This window comes from Apodemus sylvaticus, chromosome 2 (assembly GCF_947179515.1).
Source record: "Apodemus sylvaticus chromosome 2, mApoSyl1.1, whole genome shotgun sequence".
NCBI lineage: Eukaryota > Metazoa > Chordata > Mammalia > Rodentia > Muridae > Apodemus > Apodemus sylvaticus.
Window position 1 is genome coordinate 36,886,456 of NC_067473.1, and position 22,831 is coordinate 36,909,286.

A 22,831-nucleotide genomic window follows, 5' to 3' on the forward strand; every position below is an offset into this window, starting at 1 on the left:
ATGGGACCTCATAAAATTGCAAAAAGATTCTGTAAGGCAAAAGACACTGCCAATAGGACAAAACAGCAAACAACAAATGGGTTGTTTTGATTTGCATTTCCCTGATGACTAAGAATGTTGACCATTTCTTTAGGTGCTTCTCAGCCATTCGATATTCCTCAGGTGAACATTCTTTGTTTAGCTCTGTATCCCATTTTCTAAGGGGGATATTTGGCTCTCTGGAGTCTACCTGCTTAACTTCTTTGTATATCTTGGATATAAGCCCTCTGTAGAATGCAGTGTTGGTAAAGATCTTTTCCCAATTTGTTGGTTGCCATTTTGTCCTTTTGACAATGTTCTTTGCCTTACTTTGTAGTTTTATGAGGTCCCATTTGTCAATTCTTGATCTTAGAGCATAAACTATTGGTGTTCTGTTGAGGAAATTTTCCACTGTGCCTGTGTCCCCAAGTGTCTTTCCCAATTTCTTTTCTATTAGTTTCAGTGTGTCTGGTTTTATATGGAGGTTCTTGATCCACTGGGATTTGAGCTTAGTACAAGGAGATAAGAATAGATCAATTCGCATTCTCTTGCATGCTGGCCTCCAGTTGAACCAGCACCATTTGTTGAAAATGCTATCTTTTTTGCACTGGATGGTAGTAGCTCCTTTGTCAAAGATCAAGTGACCATAGGTGTGTGGATTCATTTCCGGTCTTCAATTCTATTCCATTGCTGTACTTGCCTATTATTGTTCACCTCATACCAGTCAGAATGGCTAAGATCAAAAACTCAGGAGAAAACAGGTGCTGGTAAGGATGTGGAGAAAGATGAACACTCCTCCACTGCTGGTGGGGTTGCAAGCTGGTACAACCACTCTGGAAATCAGTCTGGCAGTTCCTCAAAAAACTGGGTCTGATACTTCTGGAGGAACCCGCTATACCACTCCTGAGCATATACCCAGAGGATTTCCCAGCATGTAATAAGGATACATGCTCCACTATGTTCATAGCAGCCCTATTTATAATAGGCAGAAGCTGGAAATACACACACACACACACACACACACACACACACACACACACACACATACACACAATGGAGTACTATTCAGCCATTAGAAATAATGAATTCATGAAATTCTTAGACAAATGGATGGAACTGGAGAACATCATCCTAAGTGAGATAACCCAGCCTCAAAAGAACACTCATGGTATGCACTCACTGATAAATGGATATTAGCCTAGAAGCTTGGAATACCCAAGACACAATTCACATATCAAATGATGCCTGAGAAGAAGGAAGGAGAGGTCCCTGTGTTGGTTCCTGCATTGATTTCTGTGCTCGCTCAAATGTCCTGTCTGCTCCCTGCCTTGGGGCTGCTGCTGCTCACCGTGCCCACATGTGCGCACCCCGGGCACCGCGCCGCGGGACACGGTGGAACCATGAACTGCAATGAGACACACTAGACCAGATAGCTCCACGTGGGCTTTATTTAAGAAGGGGAAGGGGTAGCGGGCGGGAAGGAAAGGGGGAAGAGAAAGAAAGAGAGCGAGGAAAGGAGCACTGCTCAGTTATATACCGGGGGTGACGTAATTACAGGTAAAGGTGGGCTATGGAATTCTGGGTAAATGGCAGCCGTTGCCTTGGCAACAGACCTATACATTGCTTGTATGGCATCACAAACTTTGCAGGCTTCAGGTACCTACACCCTGGTCCTGGAAGGGCTGAATGCAAGCAATGTAGGGGATTACCAGGACAGGGAAGTGGGAAGGAGTGGATTGGGGAACAGGGGGAGGGAAGAGGGCTTATGGCACATAGCATATAACATATAGTAACAGGGGGGATCCAGGAAAGGGAAAATCACTCGAAATGTAAATTAAGAATATATCGAAAAAAACAATTAACAATGGGGTAATAGAGCTAAACAAAGAACCCTCAGCTGAAGAATATCAAACTGCTTAGAAGCACCAAAAGAAATGTTCAACATCCTTGGTCATTAGGGAAATGCAACCAAAATAACCCTGAGATTTCACCTCACACAAGTAAGAATGAGTAAGATAAAAACCTCAGGTGACAGCAAATGCTAGTAAGGATGTGGAAAAAGAGGAACACTCTTCCATTACTGTTGGGCTTGAAACTTGGTACAACAATTCTGTAAATCAGTCTGGTGGTTCCTCAAAAATTGGGTATAGTATTCCCTGAGGACCCAGCTATATCACTCCTGGGCATATACCCAAATGATGCTCCAATATATAACAAGTGTAGCCGCCAGCGGCTACATGTGAACTGGGTTACCTGTTGAGAGAATTTTGGGGTCATAGGGAAGAGCGGCGAAAAGAACGTACGGCCAAGTCAATGTTCACTGATCAAAGCCCTAAACTTTAATGGCGCCAGACCTTATAACAGTTCGGGCAAACCCTTCCCCCCAGACTCCAGGCTGAGTTCCGGTGGAAGTTGTCTAGCTTCTCTTGGAGGTCTTCGTCTTGACTGCTCCGGCAGCTGGGTGGGTCACCTGTTTAATTCAGGAATCCCTATACCAGGAAGAACAATGAACTTAACCTTTACTACGTGCACTCCACCCTAGGTGGAGCAGGATCCTGGCTAACTGGGAGAAGTTAACCTTGACCAAAGTCAAACTCTGACCAAGTGCAAGACTGCCCCAATATGGCTCTGTACATGTCCTCCCTTTTTTTATTAATTTGAACACGAGGAGGTAGAAAACAAGTGGATAAATATCCTTCATAAGAAGGCGGGCCTTAACCAGGAGGGGAAGCATTGACCGTAATTCCTCTTAAATATTGTATAACGTCTTTTTCAGAGGAGGGGTAATAGGCTCCCTTATTATTTTAAGGACAGCCTCTCGACGTTAACCCCTATGCAATTAGGTGTACTTCCTGGGGACTCAGAAGCAGAAATTCACCTCCCCATGCAGTGCTTTGCCTCGCACGTCTCGCTGGTACCCATGTTTGTTCATAAACAAACACACATAGATCTGAGTTCTATGTGGCTCCCTCTTTGGAGATCCACTTGTGTAAGTTTTGAAGCCAGGGGGGTCTGCAAGTGTCTTTAACAGACATGTAATCTCTCCATCCAGGTGAGCCTGGGTGGAGACAGCCAGTCTGCTTAACAGACAAGGTCAAGAGTTAAAGGTGGAATAGGATTAACTTGTCCCAGAAGTATCCAATTCAGTTGTAAATTAACAACTTTGAGGACCCAAGGCTTGGCCTCTGAGGTGGGAGAGGTAGCCTTGTGAATCAAGAATTAAGCTGTTACTTCTCAGGAAAAGTGGAGACTATATGTTAAATTAACACAGCTGGCTGAAGATTGTTAGCCATCTTCAAAATTGGAATCTTCAAAATTGGAATTATTTCTAGACCAGTCTATGGTTGAGTCAGCTGAGCACAATAAGGAGAAGGGTCATTTTAACTCTTCTAATTAATTTTTCCTAAGCTAGCATAACAGTCTCCATGTTCTGCCCCACAAAGTCTAAAAGCTTGAAGCTAGGCAATTTATCTAACCTGGGACATTTAACAATTGAGGTAAGTCAAGAACATATATCCAATATAGCTCTTATGTTACCATGGTCTGGGCATTCAGCAAGCACACAGTCAGCATATCTTCTGCAGCATTCTGTGGAAAAAACAGAGGACATGCCTTCTCCCCCAATATTAAATCAGGATCATGGCATATGTTAGTAAGTGAATTCCTTCATTTCACCTAGACATCAATATGTCTAATTACAAGATGTCATATACATTTAGCAAGGAGTTTCTTGGCATCTAAATTTAAAATTTTAAAATTTTCTTAAAAACATGTAAGCATAATTTAAATTATATGCACAGGGACACAATTTCCCCTCTCTTCTTTCTTCCAAGAAGATATTGTTTTATTAATTTAAGTTGGAACACAAAGTATAAACCATAACATAGGCAATAACTATGTAATTATATAAAATATAGTTGCTTTTTCTGTTAGAGCAGTTGCAACTAGACAGCCTAAAAATGAATCATTAGTCACATGTACATATTTTTTTTATCTTTTAAATTAGAAATATGAATATCATTTATCTGTAATAACTAAGTCCTCTAGGATTAACACCATTACGTGGTAGAGGTAGAAATTGAGGACATCAAGAACAAATCTTTATAATTTGATGTGCACAAAATATAAAATTATTTCAAATACCTAAAGGACAGTCATTTAGAGAACATATCCTTTGTTCTTAGAAATTTGAATCACATTTGTATAAACTGTAAATATTAAGAATTAGCAGTATTAAAAATGGACCAATTTTAAGCAATTATAAACCATGAGCTATGTATATCTACTATTATTAAAAGCTTGACCTTTAACATCTTAAAAATAGCTGCTATAGCACCCAATTCAGGTATCTGTGTTGAAGCAGGGAGAAACTTAAAGGAATAAACATGTGATCTGATAGTACAAATTATCTTTTGGATAACAATTATTAATTTTGCCTAAAAATGCTTGCCATGTAATAGATCAACCATTAATAATAAATTTGATTGTTGCTTGAAGCAAGGAACAAACGTTTCCTACCTTGAAAACAGAGGTTTAAGACCTTCTGTGGCAAGCTTAAAATGAGGTAAATAAGATAAAGCCAATTAATATATCCTAACAACCTTTGAAAGCCATTTACCTAAAAATTCTAAAAGTCTATAGGAGCAAGGGCCTGTAACAAACATTCTATGAACATTATACACTGAAAATTTTAAGATCTTAACTTCTAGTATTGAAAGAGAGACAAACATTTTTTCTCACAAGACATAAGGCTGTTAGCCATTCCTTGAGGCAAAACTTTCTAATGAAATTGTTTTGTTGTCTCTTTAAAATTAGAAGCAAATGCTTTTATAATTATCAGAACGTAAAGCAAAAAACCAACCCTTTAAATTTACAATAATTTTATAGGGAGTAGACAGGCCAAATGTTAATGCTTTTATAGCCTCCTTGACCTTTCATAGATTTGAACTGCATTTTAACCCACACCTGGATAAGTCAAAAACCTTTTTTTTTTTTTTTAAAGCCAAAAACTCCCTAGGTGGGGCCTGTAAGGCAGAAACAATTTCTCAAAACTTCCTCACTAGCTTCCCCTGAGGCAGCTCTAAGCTTTGCATTAACTCAAATGTAAATTTTTTTTTTTTTTTCTGCCCTAGGATCCACCTCGAGTCCTTGGCAAGGACATTGTATGAGATTCCTCAAATGTAAATATCTTCTAATCTGAGCCTTTTATCTAAGACCAGACCCAAACCTACAAGGACAATTTAAGGATTAAACAAAAGAAACCAGTAATTCCATGGTCAAGGGAACCTACTTGATATCAAATACATTTCTACAGAGATATCCTTTTTAATCTTGGAGGGTTAAATTTTGCTCCTACCATTGTAGCCTATAAACTTGTGGAAAAGAGGCAATGGGCCTCTAAAACCCATAGCTGTATCACTCTCAAAATTATCTTAATTACAAAATGTTAACAATTACGAGCCTGCAAACTGAAAACTGTAGCCAATGACACACTGATTTTTATTGTAACTCAATGTTTTCTTGCAATATTAGAGCACAATTGTAATTTTGGAAGCAAATCTCAATTTTAAACAATCTATTTTCTTTAAAATTAATGGCAAACACATATTTACAGCACAAGGTTTGTCTGCCAGTTCTTATGTTCAAGTGTATAACAGTGTAACTTATTAAAGAGACAATATTTTAAATCTTAATCTTCATTAAGTCTAATCTCCAGGCCAAGATTCACATGAAACACCATGCCAATTTAGGAGCGTCCCAAAGGCCTGTATTTCCTGGATTGCGTCATGCCACGTGGTGTTCAAAATGGCGACTACCCTAAACTACCAGCCTTAATCGTCATGCCACGTGTTCAAAATGGCGACTACCCTAAACTACCAGCCTTAACCTAACTTTTGTTAATAACATTATACCTTTTAAATCATGTGCAGTGACTTAAGCCAATACTCTATAGTCAAGACATGCAAAATATACCTTTAAATCCAATTATAAACAAGAACAAGGCATGAGTGGCGTTAGGCCACGTGTAGTTAGTTAAGATAGCTCTAACACTGAATCACCAGTTTTAAACTAACCTTTTCTTAATAACACTATACCTTTTACATAATAACCAATTAATTTATAACTCTTTAGTCAAGAAATGTAAAGCCTTATATCATTAAAACCAATTAGAAACAAGTATAAAGCGACTACATGAATTTCACAAGCCAAACCAAGGTCTTCCCAAATCTCGAGGTTTCTGGGCTTTAAGAGCGGCTTTTTCCCCAGCCACGCTTGCCTCTTGAGTGAGCTGCGCTGTCGCGGCGTGGCTTTGAATCAATCCCCACACAAACTGTGGCTAGCTCAAGAGGTTACCAGCAGATGTAATCTTTACCAATTTTTCCTTTTTAACATGAAACAGTCATTCACACAAAGACACAGAGAGGACATAAACATACACATAGACAGTCGGTGCACCGGGACAAACACGGAAAGATACACAGAAAGTTAAGCGTGCTTGTTAAGCAATTGCATCCATTTTCCTCTTTAAACAGCTCTTAGAAGCTGTGGACATATGCCTATTTTTAAAAACCCCTTTCTTTTCGCCGAAATCAGCTCTTACGAGCTTTGGGCAAATGCCTACCAAATTCCTTCCCCATATTTCCCTATCTTATCAACCCAAGCAGTCCTGCGCTGGGTCCACGCAGTATGCTTGAAAAACTGTATCCATTCCTTGCACTCACAACCATAGACACGAATTCACTAGCGCTAGTTTTGCCCTCTATGTTGCTTACCGTGCGGACACCATTAATTTTCACCTTTTCCGCGAAGCTTCGCTGGATAGGGCTACCTCAGGAAATTCTCTCGTGCCAGGTCTTCCCACGTTCAGGCGCCACTATGTAGCCGCCAGCGGCTACATGTGAACTGGGTTACCTGTTGAGAGAATTTTGGGGTCATAGGGAAGAGCGGCGAAAAGAACGTACGGCCAAGTCAATGTTCACTGATCAAAGCCCTAAACTTTAATGGCGCCAGACCTTATAACAGTTCGGGCAAACCCTTCCCCCCAGACTCCAGGCTGAGTTCCGGTGGAAGTTGTCTAGCTTCTCTTGGAGGTCTTCGTCTTGACTGCTCCGGCAGCTGGGTGGGTCACCTGTTTAATTCAGGAATCCCTATACCAGGAAGAACAATGAACTTAACCTTTACTACGTGCACTCCACCCTAGGTGGAGCAGGATCCTGGCTAACTGGGAGAAGTTAACCTTGACCAAAGTCAAACTCTGACCAAGTGCAAGACTGCCCCAATATGGCTCTGTACAAACAAGGACACATGTTCCACTATGCTCATAGCAGCATTATTTTTAATAGCCAGAAGTTGGAAAGAATCGGATGTTTTTCAACAGAAGAATGGACACAGAAAATGTCGTATATTTACACAATGAAGTACTACTCAGCTAATAAAAATAATGATTTAATGAAATTCTTAGGCAAATGGATGGATCTAGAAAATATCAATATGTGTGAGGTAACTTGATCACAAAAGAACACATATGGTATGCACTAACTGATAAGTGGATATTAACCCAAAAGCATGGATTACCAGACACAGTTCATACACCACATGAAGCTCAAGAAAAAGGAATATCAAAGTGTGGATGCTTTGGTCCTTCTTAGAAGGGGGAACAAAATACTCATGGGAGGAAATATGGAGACAAAGTGTGTAGCAGAGACTGAAGGAAAGGCCATCCAGAGACTGCCCCATTTGGGAATCCATCCCATATACAGCCACCAAACCCATACACTATTTTGGATTCCAAGGAATACTTGCTGACAGGAGCCTGATATAGCTGTCTCCTGAAAGGCTCTGTCAAATACAAAGGTGGATACTTGCAGACAACCTTACTAAGTACGGGGTCCCCAATGGAGGACTTAGAAAAGGACTGAAGGAGCTGAAGGGGTTTGCAACATTATCAACCAACTCGCCCACCCAGAGCTCCCAGGGACTAAACCACCAACCAAAGATTGACTCAGCTCCAGATGCATATGGAGCAGAGGATGGCATTGTTGGACATCATGAGAAGAAAGGCTCTTGGTCCTGGAAAGGCTTGATGGCCCAGTGAAGGGAATGCCAAGGTGGGGAGGCAGGAGTGGATAGGTGTGTGGTGGAGCACCCTCATAGAAGCAGGGGGAGGCAGAATGGGATAGGGTATTTCAGGATGGGAAACTGGGAAAGGGGATAAAATATCCAGAAAGAAAATTGTGTCAAATTATAATTAATCAAGAGTGAGTCAAGAAAGCTTTAAAACCCACGTTGGACATGTTTAGAGTTTAAGATTACTCCTGGCTAATTGGTTTTTCCAATAGCAAGAGGACAGTCTTACAAATATATACATACAAGCAATATTAAATGAATGCCATATATATATGCATATACATATATACATATATACATATATACATATATATATACATATATGCATATATATGAGGATTAATATATGTCAATTTAAAAAAATAGGGATAGCAGAGACTGATTTAATGTCAATATAACATTTGGTACATAGGCTGTCTTGGGATTTGGCAATGAAACTTCTTTCATTTCTTTAGCAATTAATTATAATATTTAGGGATTTCCAAAATTCCCTGTCAGGTGTTTGGAAGGCAGAGAAGCAAGTCACAACACATAAAATACATCTAAAAGTAAGCCCAAGATGTACTTTCCAAGAAAATACAAATTTGTAAACTTATCTTCTGTTCAATCATTTATTAGTAGCATGATTTAATATTAACAAATCTGCCGAAGCCACATATCTCCTCTCTTCTGATATTGAGATCCCATGCACGACATGATGCAATGAGTGTACTGGTGCATAGTTACACAAGGGAAATATTTCCAAAATTATTTCCTTCAACAAATTCTCAGTACCAGATTCACACTTCACTTCATCGACTTAAGAGATAAAGTAAGAATGCAAAAACATGTTTTTTTTTTAATTTTCAACTTGTCCAAATGAGCATCTAAATTTAAAAGCATGTCCTTATAATAATTTTTTTTACTTGAAGAAAGTAAAGGAAGATTGTATAATTCGCAAAATAATGTGTATTTAGATGTGCTCCCATTCGAGCTGAATGTTGTTTCTGCTTTAATAATCTTGAGAGACAAATAACTGGTGGGGGATGGATTGGGCATTTGAGAGTCAGAGCAAGGGAGATATAATCAGTGAGTGCAGTTAGCCCCATTTGTGCTTTGGAAGGGAATATTCAGGTGTCTTAATCACCTACACTCCCTACTGGATTATCTTGGCTGAAAGTCATCAGCACTCATTGTGGTCTACAGCTCAAGAAAGATAGATGCTTCTCTACAACAACCTTGATGTTCTACTAGCTTTTATTGATCATGACTGAAAGCCATGGCCCAATGCCTAAATAAAAACAATGTAAAATACTTAGTAATGATCACAGGATAGCTTATCTAGTGAAGTAGTGTGGCCATTTTCCTGTAACTCTCAGTAAGTTGAACAGCCTGAGATAATATCTCTGATAGAAAAAAAAAATTAACCTAAAATGGCACAAACTCAATGGTTTTAAACACTGCACCCAAGCCTGTGCTTACCATACCTCCAGCTTAGTAATTTCACACTTGATGGACAATGACTCGTTGAAGCCTTGACCAAAAACTCTCACTGTGACACAGTTCTGCTTCTGAATATCACAGAATCCACCGTTCTCAACCTCAGTAATTTCAGGAGCTGTATCTTTAGAGAAAAAATAATAATAAGCATCACATGCTTTGTGTATTACAGAAAAAATACCACATAATTATTTTGAGTGTATAAATTAAAAGTATATTTTCAACAACTTTTCAAAAGGTACTCAAAACATTATTTATAGCAATTATCCAATTAGACATTTAATCATGATGTGTTTAAATAGGTATTGCTAACCATCAAAACAAAGGCATTATCATAACTGATGACACTTAAACGCACATTTCCATAATGTTTCAGTAATATTTGTTATTAAGAGCAGATGTTAAGCCGGGCGGTGGTGGCACACACCTGTAATCCCAGCACTCTGGGAGGCAGAGGCAGGCAGATTTCTGAGTTCGAGGCCAGCCTGGTCTATAGAGTAAGTTCCAGGACAGCCAAGGCTATACAGAGAAACCCTGTCTCGAAAAAACCAAATCCAAAAAATAAAATAAAATAAAATAAAATAAAATAAAATATTAACCAAAAAAAAAACCAAAACGAAACAAAACAAAACAAAAGGGCAGATGTTAACAAATTATACCTAAAATACATCTTCGTTTTGCCATATCAGTTTGTATCAAATAGATGGATTATAGGTAAATTATGCTTTCTTTTGTAATAAATTAATGTACTTATCAGTGCAATATTCACATTTCAAAAATCATTTAAGTATTATAAAATTTTTTATCAAAGAGTAATATAAATATGTATGTATACACACATATAGGAATATAGTTTATACTCCTATTTCAGCTTTGTCCATAGTTTTTGTTGTCCCATAAGGATAACTGTGAGTGTATTAATAAATGAGAGGAAATATCTCTTTTAGAACTCATAGCTAACTGACTTTTATATTGTTCTAATTCTGATTGCGGCCTTAGTGAGCTCATTTTACCTGCATCGGTGAGATCTGTTATTAAAATGGATGTGTGCCTATAAACAATATTCCTCTGCCCTAGCCTAAGTGAATCTAACATGGGGTGAAAATCATAAACCTATGATGTCAGGATTCTCAAAATTCTCACATAAATTTGTATTAGTTCATTATGTCATGGTTGTAACGTGTATATTTACTGATGCATTTGAATATCGCGTCATTAAATGATGCATAGGAATAAACCAAATGAAGCCTTCATATTACTTAAATTCTATCATGGGATGACAAAGATTGTTTGAAAAGAGAAAAAGCATAAAATGTAGAAATATGTATTTTCACTTACGTGCAGAAATTTTATATTAATTATGTCACATGAGATAATGAAAATATGGGGTTGTGTGAGGAAAAACTACTAGGAAGTTTTTAAGTTAATGCAGAAAAAAAATTCCCAAAGTAGACTAAAAAAAAACAAAAAACAAAAACAAAAAAAGCAATTTTGAGCAAATTAGTATACTTCGTAAAATTAACATAAAATAGTGCTTAGAATATACTGAATATGAGGTCTAGGTGAAAGGTTATTCTCTGCAGACATAAGCACTAGTTGTGTGCAAAGGCCTTGTGTGCCATGGTGGCCCAGTGAAGTCTGTAAAGTTGATATTTTACAGACAGAGGCGGAAAAAAGAAATGTCTCCTGGGAATAATGGAACTCTCTGTAAATTTAGAAGCAGAAATCTCACCTGGCAATTTGCTATATTCTCTTACTTCCTAGCTATTTAAGATGGGCCTGTAGTTCTCAAGTAGCAGTTTGCCCTAAGTCCTCCTTTTCTCTCTTCTCAGGGATTCCTAAGGCCTGGCTGATAATCTGGTCTTTGAAGTTGATTCACTAACCACCAAACTCCCTTTTAAGAATTGCAATGCTTTGCCTCATAGTTGTTTACATAATTACTACCTTCCAACCACATGCAGGTTTTTATGGCTGTGTATGTGTATGAGGATGGCTCTGGCACTCTGGTACTGAAAGCATTGATTTAGTCAGGAAGTTTTGTTTCACAAGATAGAAGGCTAAATGTTAGATAAGGATTTCTCACAAGAACTTGTTAAGAGCCAGGTAGTATAAGAAACTTCAAACTCTTTGAAGGTTTATTGTAAACTATGAGTGATTCCTGTAATCAGGAAGTTTGATGGCATCTGTAAATTGATCTTCTGTATCTGTTACTTGAGAAACTTTGTACCTGATTGATTTTGCATTTCCTTGTACCAAATGGCTATGATAATTGTGCCTGCCTCACTGGCTACATCTTTTGAAATGGTAACACCAACTCTTCCTGTATAAAAATCCTTGCCTTAGAGCTCCAAAATACATTCAGATTCAAACTGCCTCTGTGTGTGTGTGTGGTTTGTTCTGTCTGTCATCTCAACCTGACCTGTGCCTTCCTGGACCAGAGGACCCTGGTTTTCCCACAGCAGACCCACGGTCTGTAACACTTGTGTCTGCGTGGCCTGGCATTTCCAGTGAACAGCAGCATAGATGAGCTCAACTGGAAAAGATCAACAGCTGCAAGAAAGAGGCCATCAAATGGTGTGGTACCAGACATGCAGTTTTACTACTGCCTTTAGCTTTGACATTTGAATAAAATGAAACATTTGGGAGAATTCATTAGGGTATTAACTAATATATTTTTCACTATAGACTTAATAAACACTAAGGACAAAGACATATCTATAATCACTTGCCATCCCCAATATAAGTTTCAGAGTATTTGCATACCATATGCATGACTGCAGTCAAAGGAACTGTAGCCTGGAACACATGCACAGCCCCAGTCCATACACTGTCCATGTCCGCTGCATAAACTGGGACATTTCAACACTTCTAGGATGCCTTCTAGTGACTTCCTGTATTCTTCTATGTTGTGCTTTCCTTCTTCTAAAACGCGCCTCTCGCATTCATTTTCTAACAAGGCCACTCCTGCCTCTGCCCAGCTCACGTCGTCCTTCAACAGAACATCCTTCACACACATGTCCATAACATGGTTTAGTGTCCTGCCAAGAAAGGGAAGGCAGAGCCTTGCAATGCTGGAGTTGGCTAGAGTCTGCTGACAGATTGCCAAGACGCTGAATTCAGTGAGGCCGGAAGCTGTGGGCCATGAGGGGACAAACTTCTCCTGGCTCTCCTCAGTGTGGTGGTCTTCAGGGAAAAAATAAGAAAACTCTTCCAAGTTGCCTTGTCCAAGACTCTGGAAAGTAAATACGGAATGAAAGTCCTTCAAATTCTGTTGTTTCCATCTGTTCTGTAGAGTTCCCCTCATTTTCCAGTTTTTTGTATGCCTCTCATTACTTAAATGTGTAGGAGGATTTTGTGTCTTATTCCCAGGATGCTGTAAATTTAAGTCCAGTTCGGGTAGGTTTGGGTGGGAATTTTCCTGTCGTACGAAACTCAAATTATTTTCTGCTCTGGGTATATGAGGGTTTATTTTTCCAACAAGAGCTTCTGAATTGATATACTCAGAGGTAATATCTAGGTCTGGGATCAAGGAAGTGAACTGGATGTGCTTCATGTCTTTGCACCTGGAAGCCATTTCTAAGTGAGATCTGCTGTCTAGATGGTAAGAAAGCAGATGGTGCATGGCGGTGCCCAGCCAGCAGCTGCAGTAGGATGGTTTTGCAGGAAACCGCGGGGAAGCTGGTATTTTGTCAAACATGCTTCTTCCTGGTAGAAGCCTTCCAGATGAAAGACAGGATAGTTATTTGAATAGGAATGGCCACTGCTTAAGCTTCATTGTAACACAGAAACAACCAAATAATAGCTTAATTCTCACCTCCACTCATTGATAAAAGCAATATAATTGTTGATGTCATGATCAATGCTGATCCCATTTTTGTCATGGAAATCATTTTCTGGGTTTTCGTCAAAGGTACCACAAAGCCCCAATGTGCTTCTGTAGTCTGAACTAGGGACTCTGAGTGTGATACTCATGCCCCACTCACTGAGGTCGGCACGAATGAATGCTCCAGAGGAAAACCAAATCTGAAAGCAGACAAAACCCACACTGAGATACAAGATGCTGAATTCATTGGGTTAAGAAAAAAGAACCATGTAAGATATAAGACAGTTATTTTTCTATACATACAAAGAATGAAATATTTATTTTTTACATGAAAACTTTCTTTTAAAATTTTATTTCACAGAAATCCTTTTTCACATTGTGCTGATTTGAAATTTGGTTATGATTTCAGTTCTTTTAATTTTTAATTTTATGTGCATGGATGTTTTGCCAGCCTGGATGTCTGTTCACCATGTGTGTGCCTGGTACCTGCAGAGGCCAAAATAGGGAGTCAGATTCTCTGAGACTAGAGTTACAGACAGTTGTGACCTACAATGTGGGAGTTGGGAATTGAACATGTGAAAGAGAAGCCAGTCCTCTTAACTGTCTGCCAGCCCCATTATATCAACTACTTATTGAAACAAACAGTTCTCGGCTTCTTTAATAATTAAAATTTTATATTTTATAAGATTGAAGCAGTTAAAACTAGGAAGGTCATTTTTAACAAAGTCACATCCTGATGGTAGTAATGCGTTATAGAATTTCACTGCCAAGTCATTAATTTACACCAATAAACATAATTTGAGAAGAATACAAGTCCTTGAAGCTAATCACTATTTTTTATTGTCAGTAGGCGAATACAATCAATAGCCAAGCTATTTAAGTTATTTGTGAAAGTGGCAAACAGAGCAAGCAGAGACTACATGACTTTAATGGCCTGGGCCATCTGACAATGAGCTCTGCCCTGTCCTGATAATGTCCTGAGGCCAACCATCTGGAAGTATAACTGAAAAAAAAAGTGACTTTTCCTAAAATCACCAGACACATCACCGGTGTTTGTTTTTCAGTTTAAATGTAAACCTTCCTGTCCTCTTATTTTTTTTAAAAAAAAGGTGTGTATTTATTATAGGAATTTCTTTTCATGTGTCTAAACCTTAACATACCTTTTCAGTAAGGTAATTAAAAATTATTCCAAAGTCTGCATTTTGTGAGTATCTCTGCCCACCAGTCAACAAATGTCCTCCTTCTCATTTTCTTGACCAGATGTCTTCTATCATGTGTCTTGTTTGCCTTTTATTAAACTCCCCTATGGCGACTTAAACTCCCCCCCCCCCACAGAGAGAGATGCAATGGACATCACTAGTGTTACCCACATCCTTAAGCACTTCATTAGAACAAATTTGCAGTAAATTTCCACTTCCTTGCTGAAGTGACATATCGAGTACCGCAGAAAGACTATATTTCCCATTGTTTTTATTTTTGGCAATATTAAATTAAAGGTAGTACTCTTTATTTGATTACTGATGGGACATTTCAATATTTTATTGATTATTTGTACATTTAGACTTAGTTTTCAGTGTTACTCCTTTGTGTATTGTCTTTTTGTTTTTGCTTATTCACTTAGTTTTGACAGAGTCTTGTTACAATGTAGTGGCCCCTGTACTGGCGGGTGGATGATTGGGACCTTCTATTATAGTCACCAATAAGTTAGCTGAACGATTTCCATTAGCTATAGAGGCTTCTGCTGAATCTCTGGCTTCCCTGCAAAAGCAAATAACCTCACTTGCCCAAGTTACCTTGCAGAATTGCCGTGTCTTGGATATTCTCACAGCTGAGAAAGGTGGAACCTGCCTTTTTCTTAAGGAAGAATGTTATTATTATGTTAATAAATGTGGCCTGATAGAATTACAGGCTAATCCATATGCTAAGTAAAGATCTTCAGAGACAGATATTTTCTAGATCTAGGTTGGTAGCATATTTTCCCTCCTGATGCCCCTTGTTGGGCCTTTGCTTATGTATAAGATTTATTAGACAACAGGTTGACTCAGTGGCATTCAAAACCATACAAGTACATTATCATCAACTCGATTTGGCTGACAGAGGCCTGGCTGAGCCATGCAATGACATCGCCCCCAAGGTGGATGCATTGCAACTCAGAACTATGCACACTGGTTCAGCACAGTGTGAACTCAGTGTGGGAACCTGCAAGGGGTGTAGAGCAAGGCATTGCAGGGGGAGGACCCAATTGTCTGCTTCTGAGTCCCCCGTGAAGCACACCCGATCTGCATAGGGGTGGGTGTTGGTCCTCAGACCACTCTATGTTATGTGGGGTCTCCCACCAAGATAGGCTCTGCCCCTCCTCTCTAAAAGACACCAAGAGCCGCCTAAGATGTGGGAAGAACAATCCTCTGTTCCCCACGAGAGGGGTCGGGTTACTGCTTTCCCCCTTTTTGGTTAATGCCCACTCATGCATCAACGAGACCTATAGATGTCTGCTTTCTCACCGGCCTCACAAAAACTAAATAAAAAGGGAGGATATGCCAGGAGCCAAACTGACCTTACTTTATGTTTAGAGTTCATTTTGAAGATAGGCTTAGGTTTTGACTTCTCAGCTACAGACCTTGGAGAGATTGGGTGGTCAATGGTCACTGTGCCCTCCCAGAAGAAGAAAACATCTTACAGCTGCCAGGGATTCACCTTGGCAGAATGCCTGGGATACGTGAAGAATCCCACTTGCCTTACTTCTTCCCTGCCTATATAAGTTCCCTGAGAAAATACAGTTTTTTAGGCCTTGAACAGTCAGTTAGTCTTGGCCTTGTTCTCCACATCTCCTATCTCTGTTTCTCTGCCCTTCTCGTCTAGGGTACCCTGTTGAAAACCCCCGCGGGCCGGGGCATTACAACACCCAGGCTTGTCTTACACTCTCTAGTCTCTTGCTTTGGCTTTAAAGTGTCGGGATAGCAGTCATGTGCACAACAGCTTGTACCTTTTGATGCTATTCATGTTTGTAGTTGTCTACTAATTCTATACATAATATATATATATATATATATATATATATATACACACACATGTATATATATGTATATACATATATATGTATACATGTATAGCAGATCTATAAATGTTTTATATATTTATTATTTTATGCATGTAGCAAAGATTTTTCTAATTAGTGATTCATATTTTGGCTCTGGATGACAGAATTCAGATAAATAATATTTTGTTTGCATATTACTATTCAGTAATATTTACAAAACCATAACATACTGAAAATTATTTATTTAAATTTGAATATATTTACCAAGAATTTACTTTTTGAAAGATAAAAGGTGAACATGAACTTAAGAGACAAATATTTTGCTTACTGATATGAAATAGCATTTTCAAAAAGATTAACAATAAAAACAATTTGTAAAATGTAATTTGGGGCTCCTTGCCTGATTTTTGATCTTTTTCATGTATCTACCAGCTCCTTCCTGAAGTAGTAACAGACTAAATTTATTTAAAAACTGCTTAGCTATTCCTGAATATTGATTTTTTTCATTGACATTTTACCTAATATACATTCATTGGACATTGTTAAATAGTTTTTTGAATAATCCACAAAACCATAATATTAAAATATTTTAAAGGAACAATTTAGATGTCAGGATATGTTCCATTTTGAATAATAGGCTAAAATATCAGAATGGATCTAAAGCAATTTTCTTTCTTTTGTACATTCTCATACATGTATATAATGTATTTTGGTTATATTCATTCATTATCTTCTAAGTGCTAATTTTTTTTCAGCAAACTAATACCAAACCACAACAGTTCCTAATTTGTAAGGATTAATAGAAGTCATCCAAAATTATGAAAAGCAAAACTCCTTCTAATGTTAGATTTTTACTTCTATTTATATACCGTGATTTTTCTTCCTAAATAAGATTCAGTTATTCTGATATTGCTTGATGATGACTCTTGGCTCTTTATAAATAAATATGGCGGGGATTCATGTAACTGGCCACTGCACATATCAAAAGTAACGATGTCACCTTCTTCTTTTGCAACAAAGCCACAGTTACATGACACAGGATAGTGAAGGCTCCCACAGTCCCACTGACGCACATGGATTTCAAAATCACGTGACATACTCTTATAAAGCACAAATGTTCCAGTCTTGAAGTTATCATATACTCTGGTATGAACAAAGATAAACTACATTAAGAATAAGGATAAAATATCATAACAATATAACTATGCTATTACAAATTTCTTCAGCATATGTGTATGAGCAGGCAATGTATATTGTTGTAAGAATAAGAAATTTGTATTTTCAGCACATTTACGGGTCTGAAGATGTGTATGTTTCAGTGAATGACTCAAAGTGGCCACAAATACCTTAACTCTTTTCCGCATTTCTCTCTGTCCCTTTGCCCACCCAGCTGGCTTCACTCTTGAAGGAGAATATGCTTGCTGAGTACACAGGCACTTGGCTGTCTTCCTTACAGAAAGTATTTTCCAACGAGAGTGTTACTTTCTGGCTTTCAGTAACCAGACTCTTTTAACAAAAACAGGAAGTCTGTATTCCTTTCCCTATTTTCTGTCTGTTCTAATCTTCTTCCAACACTCTTTTATTGGTAGTTCTACTATTGTTGGTATAAAGTATGTGTCTGTATCTCTTCTCTTATCCAAAGTTCAGCACCAGGGCAAAGAAAGTTCTTGACTTCATTCAATGTCTTACCCTCAGCATTTAGAACATGGCTTGTCATCTGGATATTTTGCAAGTAATCTCACTGAAAGAAGATAGATTAAGTTCATCACCATTATTCTTGAGAACTCCTCACTGAGGAGGCTTCTAAATCTCCAAACCATAATAGATTGCTGCATAACTGATTAGTCCTGACAACTTTTCAATACTCATCAAAATGTGTGAAAGTGCTATTTATAGTGGAGGGGTCTACTGCTACGTCACTCAGGAATAATCTTACTGACAGCTATCACACTATGTTTAAAATACCTGTCAGGTATCATGAAGAAAATTTTTACTAGATAATGGATTGTCTCTCTTCTTAAGGATGTCTTAGCATCATGAGGACTCCAGAACAGCATCACTAAGCTTAACTGTTCCTATGCAGACAGAAAGCAGTATCATTCTGATACTTGTGATGTTTTATGTATGGTTTGTCCAGGGAATGACACTACTAGAAGTTGTAGCCTTGTAGGAGTAGGTGTGGCCCTGTGGGTGTGGGCTTTAAGACCCTCATCCTAGCTGCCTGGCAGCCAGTATTCTGCTTATAGCCTTTGGATGAAGATGTAGAACTCTTACATCCTCCTGAACCATGCCTGTCTGGATGCTGCCATGTTCTCACCTTAGCGATAATGGACTGAACCTCTGAACCTGTAAGCCAATCCCAATTAAAGGTTGTCCTTATGAGAGTTGCCTTTGTCATTGTGTTTGCTCACAGCAGTAAAACTCTAAGTAAGACAATATCTTTTTCATTACTTTGAACTACTTAAACTCTAGAAACAACCATAAAGGATTTTATGGCAGGAAAAAAAATCGATTTTGAAAATTGGCATTCTTATCATTCATTAAAAGTAATTAGTATTAAAATAAATTTAATGAATTAGCTTAGTCATTTCACAAAAGTCTCGTGGATTATTTTGTAATTCTATAAACATACAACAAAGTAAATTCCCTCAGTGAAAATAAATGGCTTAATATCAAGTGTATGTCGGTGGCCAAGTACAAATGATTATGTGCATTTGCAATAATCTTCAATACATACATCTTCTCTTATAATAATCCAAAAGTTCAGGCCCACTAGTTGTCTGCATTATTTACTAAGAACTGGAATCAAGGCAAAAATAGTCTACACAAATACACTAATATCTAGGGGCAAACCAGTAAAAGTGCAAATCATTGAAAGATAAAGAAATGATAAAGCCGGGCGGTGGTGGCACACGCCTGCAATCCCAGCACTCTGGGAGGCAGAGGCAAGTGGATTTCTGAGTTCGAGGCCAGCCTGGTCTACTGAGTGATTTCCAGGACAGCAGGGGCTATACAGAGAAACCCTGTCTCGAAAAAAAAAAGTGATAAAAGAGTGTGACATTTAAAATAAAACATAGCAAAAACCAAATAAAACAAAAGCCACAGAAAGAAGGAAAGATCAGGAAATTACCTGCCATCGAAGGTGATTATGTGTGGGTCAGTAAATGAATAGCAGTAAGCAGATGCGACATCCTTGACTTTGATCTGCAGAAGAAGAACATATTTAAATGTTGACACTGATTGCTGGCTAGTAAATTACATAGCAATTGAAACTGATATTCAATAAATTCTTATTTTTATAGTTATTGAATATGGAATTGTTTAAAATAAAAAATATTAAGTAAATTTTAAGATTATTTATTTCCATAATGCGTCTGTATGCGTATATAAGCCAGGTGTGAACAGGTGACCACAGAGACAAGAAGAGACCATGAGGTCACCTAGAGCAGTAGTTACAGGCAGCTGTTGGCTGCCTCAGATGGCACTAGGAACCAAATTTGAGTCCTCTAAAGACAAGAAAATTAACTTAGCCTTTTAGCCATATATCCTGTCAAATGATTTATAAATAAAAACTAATTGTTGGCACAAATGTATCTTTTAAATCTTAAGTTATAAAGGTTTTTTTTTCTGATTAATCAACCTGGATGCTGTCTGGAGTGTATCTGTCCCACAGGAAAACATCATTGACTATAGGTTCCACAATGATGTTTGTCAGTCTGTCTCCATCCCGGGAAAAGTCTGTCACAGCAGTGTAGAACAATACAGCCTGGCTACATATTCCATCTGCACAAGAGTTCTGGTGAAGGTCCACATGGCAGGAAGACAATGCCAAATTTAAACCCAGGTGTTCTTTACCTATTTAAGAAGAAAAAACGAAAATACTTTAAAAAGTTTTTTCAAGATACATACAAATCAAATGTAGCTACTTGATTAATATGAAACAGATTAAAATATTATTCTTAAATATTTTTCTGTAAAAATTACTGCAACATTTGTTTAAATTAAAATAAAGCTACTGAATCTACTTGATCTTTATAGATAAGTATTAATTTTAATATGCATACATACAAACACGATTTTCAATAAAGTTATAAATACATGTGCATTTAGATAAAATTCAAAAGCAATAAACAGGTAGGACAAGTTAATGAATATTTTAGCATAATATTTCACCAACATAAATGTATTCATGCTATGAAGCATGAATTTCGACATCTAGTAAGAGAATGATGTGATTTTCTTGAAGATGATCATGAGTAATAAACTTATTTCCCCTCATAATAATCAAAATATATCCAGAACTTCAAAATGATCTCCTTAAGTAACAAAGAGGAAAAAAATCTTGAGAAGAAACATGAACAAAAAATGAAAACAGAACTTTAAGAAGTGGTATAACTCATCTGCATAATTTCTGTTTTTCCCATAAATGAAAAAACATGTCCCCAAATCAGGTATAAAGAAGCAAATTTTCAAATTCAATTCAGGACCACAAAGCCTTCCCAAGACTTCAGAAGGAAGTAATTAATTCTAAAGGCTGTCTTCTTTTCATCTACATGGATTTTACAGGTACAAAATTACAGTAGTCGCATAAAAGTACATTGTACTGGGTTCAAGATCCTAAAGAAAACGTTTTGTTTTCCCTTTCCTTCTCTCTCTCTCTCTCTCTCTCTCTCTCTCTCTCTCTCTTTCCCTCTCTCTCTCCCTTCCTTCCTCCTTCCCTTTCTCCCTTCCTCCCTCTCTCTTGTCCTCCCTCCTTCTCAAACTCACGCCCTCCTTTCCTTCCTTCCTTCCTTCCTTCCTTCCTTCCTTCCTTCCTTCCTTCCTTCCTTCCTTCCTTCCTCTCTCTCTCACTCTCCCTTTCTCCCTTCCTCTCTCCTGTCCTCCCTCCTTCCCAAACTCACTTCCTCCCTCCCTTTCTTCCTTCCTTCCTCCCTTTCTTTCTTCCTTCCTTCCTTCCTTTCTTTCTTTTTTTCTTTCTTTCTTTCTTTCTTTCTTTCTTTCTTTCTTTCTTTCTTTCTTTCTTTCTTTCTTTCTTTCTTTCTTTCTTTCTTTCTTTCTTAAGACAGTGTTTCTCTGAAACTAGGTCTGTAGGCCTCCCAAGAGCTGGGATTAAAGGTTGTACCACCACTGCCTGGCCTATGTTAACCCTTTTGTTTTCCTAGAAACAATTTTTTCTCATACACATAAATACATAAAACATCCAAATCCCTTAGCTAGCTCCCTGAGGAGAGTGTGGAATATGTCTGGCTCAGGTACAGTCTATGACTTCATTTCTCAAGTTTTCAGTATGAAGGCCAAGGTTGTTCTCATGGAGCCTGTATGACAGCCGCACAACCTCTGTAAAACCTAAACATGTTCTCAGTCACTGTAGACACTGGGTAGAAGAAAAGGGAAACACTATGCAGAATTGAATCAGAAATTTCTCTCTAGAAACAGAGAGCAAGTTTTAACTGACAAATCATACATATAAAATATAAAAGCATATTTATGCAATTGTTTATATTATTATTGTTATATCAATAATTGCATTAAAGAAATTGAAAGTGTGCAAGTGTGTTGAAAGTATACTTCTGATCAACAGGAATTTGTCCTTAGCATAATCTGGACAGTTTTAGTAATATGTGTATCTATGCTTCCTAGAAGTAGCTTGAACTGGAATTGTGTCAAAGGTGTGAGCTATAATAAAATTCATAAGCCTGATGTGTACATAGGCCTCCAGAAGTCTAAGTGCCCAGGTAGGTATCTTCTAAGCATATGTAATTGTCAAGTTCCTTAGCATGACATCTTTGAGTTTCTTTTTATGTCTTTGATCCACCTTTTTAAATTTAAATTTTAATTAATTAATTTATTTGCATACATTAGGCAGGAGACTAACCTGGGCCTTTTAATCTTTTCACCTCTCTGATTCAATTAGGCATTATACAGCCATCGACACCTAGATACCCTGTGTTTGGAGGTTCTACTGAAAAGGCTTTATTCTATGAAGAATATATGCTATGCAAACAGAGTTCTCATTCCTCTTTAACGGTTCTGTTTTAATCAGAAAATCTTTTGTTTTGGTCAGAGCATTTGGGAAACTGGAAAAGAATTCAAGCAACCCAGCCACAGCTATACACAATTTGCTCTCTTGTCTGTTCTATCTTGCTCTAGGGAGAGATTCCCTCTCTATATTGCCTTAGTAGTGGTCTATAAATGGTCATGTATCATAGTATCCATGGGATTAGTCATGTAAATGAAGACTATTAAGACAAAATTTCCCACACGAAGTTTACATTGGGGAAAGAAATGTGAAGAACTCATTATGAGATCCATGTCTCATAAGCTTCAACTCTGGAGTACATCACATA

At 37.9% G+C, this 22,831-nt stretch overlaps 1 protein-coding gene across 1 annotated transcript in view; it reads right to left on the reverse strand.

The window, feature by feature from the left end:
* The window catches only part of Vwde (von Willebrand factor D and EGF domains), an 83,231-nt gene that overhangs the window by 39,326 nt on the left and 21,074 nt on the right, over positions 1 to 22,831 (reverse strand). The window contains exons 8-13 of the mRNA XM_052172823.1: positions 20,125 to 20,339; positions 19,615 to 19,688; positions 17,354 to 17,627; positions 13,439 to 13,647; positions 12,388 to 13,340; positions 9,612 to 9,748 (exon numbers count right to left, since the gene is read on the reverse strand). Of these exons, the coding sequence (XP_052028783.1) occupies positions 9,612 to 9,748; positions 12,388 to 13,340; positions 13,439 to 13,647; positions 17,354 to 17,627; positions 19,615 to 19,688; positions 20,125 to 20,339 (1,862 nt within the window). The remainder of the gene's footprint in view (positions 1 to 9,611; positions 9,749 to 12,387; positions 13,341 to 13,438; positions 13,648 to 17,353; positions 17,628 to 19,614; positions 19,689 to 20,124; positions 20,340 to 22,831) is intronic.